The sequence below is a fragment of the Sinocyclocheilus grahami genome, unplaced genomic scaffold (genome assembly GCF_001515645.1).
Source record: "Sinocyclocheilus grahami isolate Dianchi unplaced genomic scaffold, SAMN03320097.WGS_v1.1 scaffold991.1, whole genome shotgun sequence".
Classification (NCBI taxonomy): domain Eukaryota; kingdom Metazoa; phylum Chordata; class Actinopteri; order Cypriniformes; family Cyprinidae; genus Sinocyclocheilus; species Sinocyclocheilus grahami.
In genome coordinates, this window is record NW_015506170.1 from 720,381 (window position 1) to 736,491 (window position 16,111).

General features: G+C 37.3%; 2 protein-coding genes across 2 annotated transcripts in view; both read left to right on the plus strand.

Moving 5' to 3' along the window:
• Positions 1-16,111, plus strand: part of LOC107565268 (GRAM domain-containing protein 1B-like) — a 34,724-nt gene that overhangs the window by 2,325 nt on the left and 16,288 nt on the right. Inside the window, exons 2-4 of the mRNA XM_016250488.1 lie at positions 7,515-7,731; positions 8,937-8,957; positions 10,502-10,522. Of these exons, the coding sequence (XP_016105974.1) occupies positions 7,515-7,731; positions 8,937-8,957; positions 10,502-10,522 (259 nt within the window). The remainder of the gene's footprint in view (positions 1-7,514; positions 7,732-8,936; positions 8,958-10,501; positions 10,523-16,111) is intronic.
• Positions 14,553-16,103, plus strand: LOC107565267 (GRAM domain-containing protein 1B-like). The gene is made up of 3 exons (XM_016250487.1): positions 14,553-14,753; positions 14,868-14,958; positions 15,325-16,103. The coding sequence occupies exons 1-3, from the start codon at positions 14,633-14,635 to the stop codon at positions 15,359-15,361; spliced, it is 249 nt and encodes an 82-aa protein (XP_016105973.1). The 5' UTR covers positions 14,553-14,632; the 3' UTR covers positions 15,362-16,103.

The window sequence follows — 16,111 nt, forward strand, 5'->3', positions numbered from 1 at the left end:
CCCCCTCTTCCTCAGACTCGAGGTTCAAGTGGGTTGCCAGATTAAGGACACACAACAGGAATGAGCACAATTGACAATGGAAGGTGACAAGCTTTACAATGTAATGTAATGACTTTTTAAATGGTTGCCGAGGCTTTTTAGGTCGAGTAGAATCTGTGATCTCTGAAGCCAAGCTTCCATGGCTGAAATACGCTGTGTTTTCCACCAATTGGCAACCGGGGATGTCAGAACCCAATTGGGTAAACTGGCAGTGGGCGGAATCATAAAAACAAAAACAAAAACAGACATTCTGACATGGATTGCACATTTCAAAGTAGAATAACTGTCTGTAGTATTGTTTTTCGGAAAAGTGAATATGTGAACTTGGCATGTTTTCTAAATATCTGCAAACACGTTAAGGTATTTTTATGCTTTAGTACAGTCAAAAAATTACATACAGCACCTTAAAAGATGCCTTTTTGCAAATAATAAGACAAGAAAGATATTTTTATTATGATTGATTCCTTATGGTTCAGTTGTCTCATGGAAAATAGAGGTCAAGTGCATTGCATTGTGGGATACGCCATTCCAAGCAGTGTGATCTGATGTATACCGTACATGTTGGCAATTGTACAGTAGTAGGTGAGCTGGGTATTCTATGCATACAAAATGTTGCATGCTTTTCACAGTATACATGGGCTACTGTTTGTTCTAAAACTTTTATTATAGTAAAGATGGGCTGTTTGTTCCAGTTATGTTTGTGTTTAATTCTATGGGGTGATTTGTTGTAGTAGCACAGACTCAGACTCAGTGCTGCAGTTAAAAAGCATTGAGCAGATTACAGGCCTATTTTAAGCAGAAATGCGCTGTCTCTCTCTCTTTCTCTCTCTCTCTCTCTCTGATTCAGTGTAGATCAGACTAGTTTGATTTGATTCACACATTCATGGTTTGATTTGATCTTTTGTTATTTTTATTGTCTTATTCCTGTCTCTATGTTTCTGTGATGTTGTGATAGTGAATCATCTGATTATTCTTGAATTATGATTACAATCTGATGTGACCCAAATTTGATCTCTGTGATAAGACCCTAATTTAATGTACTATAGTTGTATACAACTGATCTGATTCTGATCTGATTTAATTTTGATCTCATCTGACATTGAGCTGATTTGAGTAATATAATTGAATCATGATCTGATGCAATTTTTTTTAGACCCTAAACTGAACAGATGACAGTTTAAACAGACCTTTTTGATCTGATTAGACTCTCCTCTAATCATACCTAATCTGTTCTGATTTTGATCTGACTCTGGTCTAATATACGTATACTTCCAATCACATTTTTAGAATAATTAAGATTTTTTTTATGTTTTAATGTCTCACCAAGGCTGCATTTATTTGAACAAAAATACAGTAAAAAAATAAATAGTAATATTGAGAAATATTATTGTAATTTAAAAGAACTGCTTTCTATTTTAATATAGGCCCTACTGTATTTTGAAATGTAATTTATTCCTGTGATGCAAAGCTGAATTTTCAGCATCATTACTCCAGTCTTTAGTGTCACATGATCCTACAGAAATCCTACCGAAAACACAAATCATTTTTGCTGAAGAAACATTTATTATTATCAATGTTGAAAACCGTTTGTGCTGCTTAAAATTTTGCAAAAGATTTTTATTTCAAATTAATGATGTTTATATATCTCAAAGAATCCTGAAAAAATGTATCATGGTTTCCACAAAACAACAAAAATAATAATAGAAGAAAAAAAACAGTTTTCAGCATGTATAATAGTCAGAACCATTATTAATAATTGAGCACCAGTTATAATTGAAAAATACAGCTGCAAGCAGCAATTAAGAGGTCAAGCACAACAGAAGCTAAATGAGGAGCTAAGCATGGCATGGAGAATCAGACCAACTGCAACAATGAGTGATTAAAGCCATTTGAGGATGATTTAATCAAAATGGCTGAAAAATCATATATATAATCACTAGTAATACTGGTTTATCACTTTTAACCAATAGGTGGCACCGTTGTTAAATTGATGTGGCATGGTCAGTGTGAGTTGGCAATGGCACACACAGTGGCCCTGTCCCAAATTACACCCTAAACCCTCGTGGTCTTCCTCTGAGTCCGCAATTTCATGACGTAATACCGCTTTGACTGTCGGGTAGAAGTCTGCTGCGGAGCTCGCCCCAGTGTGGGCTCGGCAGAAGTGCAGATTGAGGGAGCATAACGGCCGCAAAGGGGGCACTCACGAGGACCCTTCTGAATGCTAAAATGACAAATAGGACACTCTACGGTCTTATGGACATAACGGAGATGTGCATCCGGCGGCCATTGTTAGTCCGTAAGACCGTAAGTGCACATGAAGTGTTCCATTTGGGACAAGGGCCAGTTTGGTGTCAATATGTCAAAACTTTGCAGAGATACAGCCATTTAGCCATTTAGAGTCATTTTGGCATCATGCCTTAAATTTGTTGCAGCACTATACCAAAACAGTTTTGTCTATGGACATGAAATCCATAACTTTTTGTCAGCAGTCTGAAGATGATCTGACTCGAATTTGGTGAAAATCAGACAAACGGTCTAGGAGGAGTTCAAAAAAGTAGTCTTTAAAGTAGGTTCGGCCGACTATGGCAAAATTGGTATCTATGTTCTCGGTATGACCCAAGGAATATATTGAGACCAGTTTCATTACAGGCCAATATACTCAAAAGTTATTAGCATTTTTTAAAATTTCATTATAACTTCATTATAACCACAAGGTGGTGCTGCCCCAAAACCTTTGGAGTACCATCAGCCAGGGCATGGTGCCAAAGACACATACTGAGTTTTGTAATGATATGCCAATGCATTTATAAAATATAGTATTTTATGACAAAATTAAAAATGGGCAATGCCCAAAATGACTGACATGGGAAATTGTTGGATATGGTTGAACTCAGCATGCTGCACTGAATCTTAAGAAACCATTTTTTCCCCAAACCATTCAGAAGTCATAAGCAAAAATAGCAATTTTTTATATCTCCTCCAAACTGTCCGTGTAGCCTCAGGTCATGGTTCTTATAACACACACCAAGTTTGGTCTCAATACGCTAAAGTGCTGTGCAGATAAAGCCTCAAATTCATTCGCACATTATTCAAGAACGATTTGACTAATCTACTTGAATTCCATAGCTTCTAGCCAGCGTGATCTGAAGATGATCTGAGCCAGTTTTGGTGAAAATCAGACAAACCGTCTAGGACGCGTTTGAAAAAGTAGTTTTTAAACTATTAAAAATTGCGAAAAATCTTGACCTGTTGAATTTTACATTTTGGTGTGCATTCAACTTTGCATGAGCCAAGGAATCTGAGGAAAAACTAATTTTGCTTCTAAACTCTACAGTTCAAATGTTATTAGCATAAACATATATGCAAATTTGAACTAGTTAGTGGTGCTAGAGGTTTTGAGTTCAAGACTCCAAACTTGCTATGGTTAATGTTGAGACTGTCCTCTATTTGCGTGCCAAATTTCATAACTTTCCCACAAGTGGTTCTATGGGCTGCCATAGACTCCCAGAGAAGAAGAAGAACACCAACGGATACAATAGTTGCCATCGCACCTTCGGTTCTTGGCCCCTAATAACTGAACACCAAATCAGCGTATTAAAATGATTTCTGAAGGATCATGTGACAATGAAGACTGGAGTAATGATGCTGATAATTCAGCTTTGTTATCACAGGAATTCATATTTTTGAATAAAACAAGTCTCATTGTTAAGAAAAATAATAGCACATTGCTCTTCAACAACACTGAAGATTTGAGGCATCATTCACACATATGCAATATGCAATAGTAATATTGGTTACAATACAAGTTATACAGTCCAAAATGTATGCGTGCAGGATTTGCTGGCATATGCATCACAGGAGCGGACAGAGTCAGCGAGCGAGTAAGAGTGAGAGAAGGGGAGTGGTGTGATTGGACAGGGGGAGGGGTAGAGAGCCAGAGACTGGCTTGTTGTTCAGGCTGCTGACGTGAGTGGCTTCATTCAAGAAAGCCATGAATATTAAATCAACCCCAGCCGCCACACTGCGCCACACAGGAGCCGTTTTTCACGCCAGCTCACCATCCTCCTGTCCCCGCTGACCCTGACAGAACGATAGCGAGCGACTAACAGGACAGCAGAGGAAACGGCCATGCGGAAAAGCGAGAAAACGAGAAAGCTTGCTAGAAAAAACAGGGATGCTGGACTCAGAGATGATATGCTCCGCCTCCTCTTTTCCTCCTCTCTCGTCACATCACTCCATCCCCACACTGCAGCCGCACTGAATGAATGAAGCAGAGCCCAACGCTTTCATGTAGCCCCTCATGGCCACCAGGTTTGTCTATGTGTGATTTTTGCATGAAAATCATGAAGGGAAGTCATTGTTTTTGCATTTGCATGATGGGAAGTCGCACTTGACATGTCCATTAGCGACAATTTCCAGTATTTTAGTTATCACAGATGCTTTTGCCACCTTGCAATATTTAATTGAGTAATTTATTTGATGTTACCAGCATCTTTAAACCCATCTAAGCAGTTCTTCTTAGAATTGGATGTTTTTAGAATTAGTATCTGATATACTAATGCATCATCTAATACTAATGCAATGCATCACATTTTCTGCATGTTGCAAGCATTTTTTTTTTTAGCATCACACAGGAGTGTTTTCCCCACTTCAACGAGTGTGAGAAAGATGTTTATCACTGCTTTTTGCTCTCTGTGATGTAGGCTAGTGTGAGAGAGCCGTATCTTCTGACTGGTGGTTTGAGAAAATGTCTTAGACCATGCGTGTTGGTTTTTTGGTCTCAACATTTAAGCACAAATGTGAAAACTGCATTCACACATACACATGTGAATACACCTCTGTGGCCTGTCATTAGGTCCCTTATGAGCGCCGCTATGACAGGTGAGAGGTGAGGAGAACCATACGGCCACCCACAAAAACTGCTTTTTTCTATTGGATGTTTGATAAAGACCTTTTATCACTAGCATCAGGTGCTGGACATGATGAACAAAGCTTTTATAGAAGACATGTTTTGAATGGATTACGAGCTAACTGCTTATTGGAATCTGTGCGGTATGTACTGTAGACATTTTTTTTAAATAATTCACACACTTTGCACAATATATGTACTATGTAGTGCACAACTAGTGGGTAGCAGTTTTATTTTAGTATCATTGAGACACGTTAATATTTTGAATTTGAGTTTTTATTTACATATTTGTATTTTTTTATAATTATGTTTATTGAATTGTGATTATAGCACAAATATAACAAGAAACCATCAAAAAAAGGGTACACACATAGCTCAGATTTGTAAGAGGAATACTTCATACAAAATAATAAAATAAGAAAAGATGAAGAAGAGTACAAAAGAATATTCAATGTCCAGACAATTATAAAATTATGATATTCCTTGTAATGCACTGTAATTGGGATGAAGATTTTCATTTTAATTTTAGTAAAATTTTAGCAATTGTGTGGTGTTTTTGTCATTTTAAAAATTTTAAATGTATATATAATTATTTAAATGTCTATAACATTATTTTAGTTTAGTTAAACTGAAGGAAAATTAGAAATGTCGCCTTGCCAACTAGCTAAAATATGTTTATATATATATATATATATATATATATATATATATATTATTTATTATTATAGTTAACATTTCTTTTATTTCAGGTAATGAATGTTTTTTTATGGTTTTATTTTTTAGTTAACTATAATAATCCTGGTGAGTAACATGGCGGTATGTAGGGGTGCATTATATTTTTTTATATATCAGTGATTTATCAGTCAGTATTGAATATTTAAATCTGCATGGTTGTTTTTATGTTTTTACATTTTAGATCAGTTTTCATACTGTACATTATAAAAGTTGTGATACCTAAATTCACTAATGGCATTTAAAATGATTGATTTTAGTATTTAGAATACTTATTTAGACAAAATATTACAGAATTTAAAATCAGCTTAGCAGTTAATTTACCAGAACTGAGCTTCCCATCCTCACTTTGTATATGAAATCCGATGATGTACAAGAAAACATTTAAGCAGCTGATCTAACAGATTCTTGACAGCATGACAGATGTAGATCTATGCACCGGTAATTTGATGCCACTGTTTCTGTGAAGTGATTTCATCTGCAATGATTTATTCGCCGCCAGAACCTTGTACAACACGTGGATGTGTGTTCTGGGAGGGAACGGCTGCCTGAATGCACAAGTGCATTAGGTTGATATGAACCCAGAGAGATTGTGAGGTGTTTTATGAGTTGCTGTATTTTCTCTCTCTCTCTCTCTCTCTCTCTCTCTCTCTCTCTCTTTATCTCTCTTTTGTCACACTGTGTTTGTTTTTCCAGACGGGCAGCTCTTAGCTCAGGTACCGAACATTAATAATTAAGATTGGTGCCCTTTCTGAAGGACAGATAAAGGGCTGACAGCAGGAAGATGGAGGATTGCTGCATAGAGAGATTGAGACCGAGATAGGTGAAGTGCTTCCCCTTCTGATTGAAAAAAAAGCTTTTCATTTTCTGTATTATTAACATGATCTTGACCTTTGTAAGCAAATAGTCTGATTGAGAGATTCTGTGAGTTTGAGGTCAGCCAGTGAGTATCATTCTGATGGTTCTTCCCAGAAGACGACTTTAATGTCTAGAGGTTACTCTTCATTAGCCTAGAAGAATTAATGGAGTTCTCAGTTATGCTTTATTTTAAGAAACAACTTTGCCTGAGATGTTTCTCCTGAAAGCTCTTTGGAGAAATAAAATGAGGCAATACAAAAGTATAACTCGGTTCATTTGGTACTGGAAAATTTAGAGAGATATATTTGAGTTCATATTGAGATTTTTGATTGCAGATTGAATTGATTGAAAAATCTAAGCCCACATTGAGAACTTGTTGGATATTATATTTGTCTCAGGAGAAAAATATGAGAAAGGAGAAAGGTCTCTTATTGCTCGCTGTTTAATTTCATTTTTTTACATTCTCAGTTTTGTGCTTTAGAAAGATCATCAGATGTTTAGTTCCTGTGTTTTGACCAATCTTGTTTCTCTGATCACCTTTTGAATTTACATTCATAATTTCTTCTAAAGATAATATGATGATGTCAGTGATGTGGAAATTCCCAGCAGAACTGCAGCGGGTTTTGGTGTGACCCCCACTGCTGTGTTTTTGGTCAGAGTTGTGAGATGTCTGTCTGAATACATTCCTAGAAGCTGACAGGGCAGAGGTGAAAGGCCAATGAGTGGCCTGCAGGGAAAATGTGTGTTTGGTGGTTGACTTCTGTTGTTTTTAAAATGAGTTCATGACTTATTATTAGTATGTTTATTAAGCCTTTTGCTGGTTTAAAGAAAACTTGAACCATCTCCCACATGAGCACCACAGATCAGTGTGTCTGGAAGTCGTGTGCTAACTGTCCGGCCATCGTCCAACAAACATTTGTATTCCTTTTGATGTGTAGAATCTGTTTTTTACTGGATATTTGTCTTGTTTCTGTAGCACTGCCAGTAACTCGAACCGCAGCTCGCCGGCCTGCTCACCTGTCCTGCGTAAACGCTCGCGCTCCCCAACGCCCCAGAGTCCAGAGGGAGAGAACATGGTGGAAAAGAGCTCCGATCATTCTTCCGATAAATCCCCCTCCACCCCGGAACAGGCCGTCCAGCGCACCTACAGTCAGTCGCTTCACACCACCCGCCCCGCAGGGAAGAACTCCAAGGTAAACATGTGTGACTGTACTTACAGTACTTCTGCTCTCTCCGTTTTCATATACTGCATGTCTTGCACATTTATTGCTACTATGGGATCAAATTTCTTATCAGTGCAGGTTTTTAAACTCAATTCTGAGTCACATTATAAAATTGCAGATGATTTCTACTCATAGAGATGATAGTCCACATGTTCATACATGATAACAATGTTTACACTTTTAGTTTTCCAGTAAATTGACTTCAAAACCCAGTGAGCTGCCTACCTAAAAAACTTTTTCAGACATCATATTATGTTAGCAGCATATTCATTGTGGCAGTCCCAGATGAGTCAATATATATATATACAAGTATAGCTTTTTATTTCTCCTCTTTCCTATTACTTGTTTCGCTTCTGTTTCAGTTTTTATAACCATATCTTAGTAATTTTTAAATACATATATATATGTATATGTGTGTGTGGTTGTACATATACTGTATGTAGATGTTTTTTTTGGTGTTTGGCTTAGTGTTCTGTTAGAATCATTATTATACTCTTATACCTTTTGTTCTTTAATATGTTCTTTAATATGTTGAATTGTTTTTAGCTTTATTTTTTGTTTTTCATTTAAATGTTAAGTTTTGAAATTTGGTTGTATGCATTTGTCATTTAATAAATAAATATATATATATATATATATATATATATATATATATATGCACATTTATATGTAATATATTTAATATGAATATGTATTATATTATAATATCTTTAATTTAATATTTTTATTTGTACTTGCATATTGTATGCTTCTAAAGATGTACAGTAGACTGCGAGGCAGCTCAGTAGATTTTGAACTCTTGCTTTCATTTTCATATCATTGCATCTGTTGAAGGATTTCATTTGCAAGATAAAAGGTTAAGTTCTCTTCTTCAAGAAGAACAATGTATTTTATGAAAAAGTATGTTTTACAAAAGGAAATCATTTGAGAAATACTTTATGCCTGTCACAATGTGAGGCACATTACATTCTGGTCCGATTTGAAGTCAGTAATCGTTGCATAATCATTTCATATCCATCAGCACCTCATGTACAGGAGTAATTCACAGAACATCTCTTCTGCTATGTGGAGAAGCTTTACCACCCAACAGTTTTTTTTTTATTTCTCTGCACTTATTCATACAGTTTTGTTTTTGTTTGTTTTCTGATATCTGTTCTTCCTCTCGTGCATGCTAGTCACACAAGAGACTGTCTAAAGTAAGCATCACTCTTTTCTGCTCTACTGTACCTCCACCCTGCCTGTGAGTCATCCCATTATGCTCTGCTTCACCTGTCTGTGCTAACCTAGTAGATACTAAACAAGCCCTGTGTGAAGCTAGCTAGTAATGCCAAGTTAAATGTTTTGAAGTGTGTCTGATACACTATGAAAAAAGTTGTTAACTTGTAATTGACAACAAACTGTACCAAGGCAGCATCACACCAAAGCAGATTTCAGTTAACAATGCCACAGTAGAGACAAATTACTTGTGTCGCAGAGGCAGAAAAACATATATATATATATTAGTAAAACATCTCACACCTGACCTCTTACTCGTGATAAACTTTCTTTCCAGTATGACAGACTAAACCTGATTAAAGTAAGAAATCAGTATTTGTGCCCTTGAGTCCTGACCCGTCCTGTGAGAAGAGTCTGCAGTAGAGAACTGTAGAGTCCCAATGCTCTGTCCAATGCTCTCATTACACATCTGTCTCCATTCTGCTGATGTTTGGAGTTAGAGAAAGAGAGTTTTGCAAAGATTGCTTTTAGGCCTTTTATTTGTGTGTATGTACCATAAAACTGTATCATAATCACTGCTAAGATTGTTTTGAGGTAGTTGTGATGTTGTAGATCTGTTCTTTTTAAACGTACAAAACGTTTAGCAACATTTTAAAGGGGTCATATGATGCTTTTTTAAAGATCATTATTTTGTGTATTTGGTGTAACAGAATATGTTGACATGCTTTAATGTTCAAAAAACACATTATTTTTAAAATACTGTACATTATTGTATCAAATAAAGTGCTTTTGCCTAGTAACACACAGCGTCTCCCTGACATGGCTGCTTCAACACTAACTGCGGTTACTGAAGCCACGCCTTCTTTCTTTGCGTGAACATTTGGGTGGCATTATGCAAATATTTCCACATAGTGAGGTAGATATGTGGGGGCGTGTTAGAACGAGCCGTTTTAGGGGGGCGTGGCAGAGTCTTAACTTTGATAAAGAATATCTCTTTGGTTTTGAGACTTTAGTCTTTGCAAATTCTGGAATCTTATCTATGCACAATCAGCTTGTAACACTCCAAAGAGAAAGGAAAACTTGAAATCTTATCATATGGCCCCTTTAAAAAAAAAACAGTTTAATTTAGTGTAAATACTGCCCCCTTGTGGTGGTCATACACAGCTTTGTGTATGAGGAATGTGTAATGATACAAGCACCGATGAAATCCCATACACAAACAGAGCTTTCCCATAATCCTTTGTTTTATGATATACTAAAATGAAGTGCACTTATACCTGTGTTGATCAAACATTTTTGATAGCTAGATAGCTAGATAGATTGATAGATAGATAGGAATCTGTGGACAACACACAGGTATACCTGCAGATTTTGAATTAAACCCTGTGATGCGTGTATAATATGTATATAGTCTAATATAAGTGTTTGTATGTATTTGAATGACTCCCTTAAAAACTCACTCTAATGTTCCTCTGTTCTTCTCTTGTTTCTTCCACCATCAAATTCGGATTCTTCAAACTCACAGAAAAGTCAAAGCTGGTATAACGTAAGTCTGTTTTTATTCTTTTGTATGTTCTGCTTATATCAGTGATTTTTGATATTCAATGTTGTGTTGTGTGTTTGTATGATATTGGCATTTAGGGCTGGGCAGTATATTGAGTTTGTATGATATATCAATATATTTTTTATGAACGATATGATATGAGGCAATACCACCTATATCGATATACAGTAGTCTGATACAAGCGCATCTGAAAAATAGCAGAGGACACAGAGTTAGCTGCTGCGGGGAAAGTGCATAATCCAATTTGTCCTAAACATTTGTCCTACTTATATAAAGGGCTTTAAAATAACTGGTCAGATATAGTTAGCACGTATAGTTTAAAGCGGTTTGCCCCGTCAGATGCTCTGCCGGATACATGTGCTGCTTACAGAGACGCAACTTTTCACACACATATTCTCCATCTTTATGTGTTAGAAAGTCATAGAATATTTCCATTTTGCTGTCAGGAGCGCATGAGCCTTCTGCATGCGATTTTCTGCTAAACTTCACAGACTTCAGGGAACATGCGCCATAAAGGAGCGCAATAATTCTGACTAAAATATACATTTTGCTAAAATATTTGTAGTTGGACAATAAATGTGCCATGTGTAGAATTTTAAACCTACAGGTAAGTGTATTTTATGATAGCAGTAACTGTAAAGGGACTATTGTAAAGGCGTAATCAAAATATAATGCAATTAATCTGTGCTTTTGTTTTTATTTCTTTTCATTTTTAGTTTAGTGAATTTAACTTCTGATTTAAAGAGCATTGATTTTGTTTTTAGATTGTAATGTTACGATGTAATGTGATTTTAGCCCCTTTTTGCACATAATAGCCCATAGCATGGTTACTTTCACTATATTTGATTTCATTGTCTTTAATATAAACATTGCTACATTGGACAACACTGGGCATGGCTTTATCAGTTGTAGGATGATGAGAATCATGTGAATCTGGGAGGTTGTCTCCTCCCAGTGTTGTTTGAGTTAAACTGCTTTTCTGCTTCTCTAAGGCTGGATGTTTGGCCTGACTTTTCCCAGCATTTATTTTCCTGTGGGAAAGAATAGATTTTTTCTTCGGGTCAGCCAGCTCTTGATGACATTTTTTCATCATTTTACAAGTGCCTTTGTGATGTTTTGTCAATGTGTTATGGTTGGTCATAACCTCTGGGCCATCTCTATGAAAGTGCACTGCAGAACGGCAGAACAAAGGCTGCAGTGTTCTTTCTCTCAAATAAACAGTGTTTCATTTTCTGCAATGGATCAGGCTATGTTACTGCTCGAACATAATACAGCTAAAAATTTAAATGCATAGTATAGCTCAGATAACTTGGTTCTGAAGGAATTTGATGAAAAACATTTCAGTTCATATGAGATTCTCCTGAAACTCATGTCAGATTACTGTTTTTTCTCTCTCTCTCTCTCTCTCTCTCTCTCTCTTGCGAGAATAATCTGAAAAGTTCTCTTATTGTCTACATTTTATCCCCATTTCCCCCCATAATCACTTTAAAAGCAGAATTGAATGTTTATATAATGCACACTATTTTACAGTTTTTCACAGGCATATTTTTTGCAATTTGATGGACAAATATTGATTATTATATTATATTATATTATATTATATTATATTATATTATATTGTTTTATTTAATGCATTTTCATTGCTGAAATTCCACTGATAAAATAAATTGAAAACATGAATTTTCAATTTGAACCAAATTATCTGCACTCAGTTGAACTGACCAAATTTTAACATGTGAATGGATGATGGTTCAAACTTGGCTTAAAAATGTAAGGGGGGTACAAGGACAGTCTGATGGGTATGAAGAGCTTCTGCATGTCTCCATAAACAGAAGAAAACAGGATGTGTGGACACCAGCAGCTGTGTGCAGATAACGGTGCCTGTTAATAAAAATCAGCTGGAAACAATGATGCTGGGACTCTCTCCAAGTGTGAGCTTATCAGAAAATAATAAACTTTGCTCATTTTTGTTTTTCCTGGGTGGACAGATGAGACAGGCACAAGCTGTAAGATGTCAACTGTAAACACTCTTCTTCATTCCAGTTGGGCATCAGTGAAGAAAAAGCATTTTCGCCACAGGACTGTAAATAATCACATCCCATGTGGTCGCGGGGAGGGTCAAGTGATTTTTATTTGTATAGAGCATTTTACAATCCATTACGTTTCAAAGCACCTTTACAGAAAATGATGCATTAGGCCTTCAAACCCTGAGTGAACAAGCGAAGAGCAACTGTGGCAAGGAAAAAAATACTCCATATGACGTTAAGCCAGCAGAGGAAAAATCTTGAGAAGAACAGGACTCATCCTCCTCCTTCTCCAATGACCACACCTGGTTAGATTTTGGTTACTATCTCAAATTAAATACCAATTTGACCCAGACTTGACATTTGGCATCAAGTGACAACCCAACATAGTTGTTCAAATAAGGGACTTTCTTAGAGCTTCCAAAACAAATGCAATGAGATTCTTCTACTTAGTGTCTTGCTCCTGAGCTGAACAATGAGTCTGCCTCAGTAGCGGCCTCAAATGTTTTGCTTGAGAGGGGATTGAAGGAGAGGCCAGAAAGAGAGATGATTCACCCATTTGGCATCCCCTCAACGTCCCCCCTTCCTCTAGCGCAGGAAGTTAACTAGAGTTCGTTCACCCCATGAGAGTGCGAGTATGAGGGAGTGAAGGAAGACTGAGGCGTTGTCCTTGGCTGTGCCTAAACACTAACACCATAAAATGACTTGTGCACAATGGGGGCCTCTGTGATTCTCTCTCAACCATTCTTTATCTCTCCATCCTATATTTTTCTCCAACTCCCACTGTTTTGATCTCTTACTCCCACCTCATGAAACAAAAAACCCCTCTGCTTTGCATGGGTGTCGCAATGAATTGAAAACATTTGTGGAAGCTGAAGTGTCTTGTTCAGGCATTAAGCGCCTCAGGGTCTTCAGGAAACTGACAACAGCAGCTATCGCTGCAGTATAAATGGTGTTTTTGCAACATTTCTGGAGAGACATGAAATCTAGGTTGGCCTGGGATTGGGAGGGGTGTAATGACAGTCCTAGGAGAAGCATATAAATCTCACAGCTCTTCGATCATGAGTGAGAAAAATGTACAGCCTGAAGCAAAGAGCTTACTACATCTTGACACGGCCCCTCCTCTCTCTTCTCCTTGGCATTCTATTGGCCAGCTGGCTTCCCTAGCTCCTCCCCCTCCCTGTTTCTCACACACAAACATTCTCTCAGGCCACCCCCACTCCTCTTGGCACAATTGTTTTGTAGAAAGTCTCAGTGAGAACTCTTGTGCAGTAAAGGGTTGCTTCAGCTCAAGTTGGTCTTTCTGTGAGATTTAATGAGACAAATTTAGCATCCTCTGGGAAGAAATTTATTCAAAAGCGACTCACAGCAGATGAACGCATCTTGGCTTGCAAGGATATTAATGCGTGCAATTTTGAATATCCATGCTGAAGAAAGAATTTTGAAAGAAAAAAAATTTTTTGTCTGAAGAGAGAGTTTTTTTCCCCCCGAAGCAGGTGGTTGTTTCCTCAAGCAGTCAAACACTTTTCTGTTTTTGGATTTGTGTAAACTGATGTTTGCCTCTGGATATTTCTAGGATAACAGTGTCACAATTTTGTTTTTCTTGCCAGAATTAATTTTTTCTCACCATGCAAATGTTACTATTAGATAACCGGAATGGAAAACCTTCATGAACCATTTGGATCTGAAACATTGTAAAGTGGCAGCGTTCCTCAGTTATTGGCTGGATCTGGAACTGCTTCTTTTATTTTGTAAATTTGGTGGATCAGCAGGTGTAAACCCTAAAACAAGAAGAGAGCAGCTGCAAGGAACATTTCCATTCTGAGAGCATCAAGTGATCAATTCCAAAGGACGAACATCACTACATGTTACCACTAACTGTCCTCTGTGTCGTGTTAAAAATTTGACTCATTGCCTGAGGAAAACGTGCTCCATTTTCATTGTCAAGGGCGATGTGTCTTTCTCTCTCTTTGCTCTATGTGTAGAGCTGGAGTTGAGTAAGGTACAGCTGGTGCTATCTGAACCTCACACACAGTCTCCCAAATCCAAAGCGCTACGCACAGCTACAATGAGGCGGAGGAAACGGCCCCTGACGCACATGAGGCAGCAGCACCTGGATGAGGCGCTCAGCCCCGTCACCACACCTGAGGATGAGAAGAGTGTCATCCATCGCATCAAACACGTGGCAGGTGCGACATTAGCCAAAGACACTTTATGCATTATCTCTGGATAATAATGTTGTTTTGTTGTACTTTTTAAGTGCTCTCTCAGTGTTATTGATTATAATGTATGTGCTGTCGCAGGATCCACACAGACCAGACACATCCCAGACCATGGATCTGAAGGCCTGGCTCTCTACAGTGTTTCCAAACTCCTGCTTATAATCAGCTCTGTGTGAGTATTCTCAGTGGGAATTAAACAACAACAAACTTCTTTTCTCCCAAATTGCTCATTTTAGCACGTGCATCTCATTTATGAAGCAAGTTTCCTGTTATAAAATACAAGAATTTGATTTATACATACTGTAGCATGATACAAAAGTATAGAGTATGCCTTTTTAAAGTCTGAGGTCTGATTTCATTCTGATTAAACTTCATACTGTGTCAGTCTGTGTCAGATTAAAAGGTTTCTCCATTTCTTTCACATGTTTCATAGTGCCCGTATAAGTAACTCAAACTGTTGATCAGCTGGAATTTGTTACACTCTGTTGTTCTTTGGCTTCATGTCTTTTCTCTCTTCTGTTTTCATTACATCCTGCAGGATTTGTGTAAGGTATTCGATGCTTTCATCTGTATGAATGTTGAATGATCTCTATTCATATTGGCGAAACAGATCTGGCAAACTATCCAGTGCATATTTGTGTTTGCACTCTGGAGAGCGTCAAAAGGTTTCTGTTTACATCGTGCTTTTTTGCAGCGTTTAGCAATGTAGCCAATCACAGACCTACCTGTTGATTTCTTGAATGCAATTGCCAATCAGAGTTAAGTTAGAATCCACTCACCGCTCAAAACACCAGAGTTTTTGTACATTTCTAAGTTTCGGACGCTCACGAATCCTCTCATTACAGTATAACAAAACGTCATGAGATTGCGATGAACTAAGACAAGGGACAGCTTTTTAGTGACAATAAAAGGAGTGCTCATTGTGTGCTTTCTAGGCTATATATAATCCATTCAGAATTTGTTTAAAACTTTAGTTTTTCGGCCACATACACGCTGCAAAGTTTCGGGAATGACATTCACATATTTTATGCAGGATTCACACTCGAACGAGTAATGGATGGGACAAAAATACTGTATACGTGAACATGTTCATTGAGGCTAGAGCACACTCACTAATTTTTGAAGCACTTTCAGTATTTAACTCTGGAACCAGGCCTGGATAAATCTGTGTTTGAGAAGATATCATTATCCGTAGCTCATATTTAGGCGAACGCATGGAGATTTATGTGGCAGTAGACTATGCTTCAAAGTTGGAAAAATTAAAATTTGGTAATTTACTGTTAAAGTAAACATTAATGCACAGGGGCTTCATTGAATACTCCTTG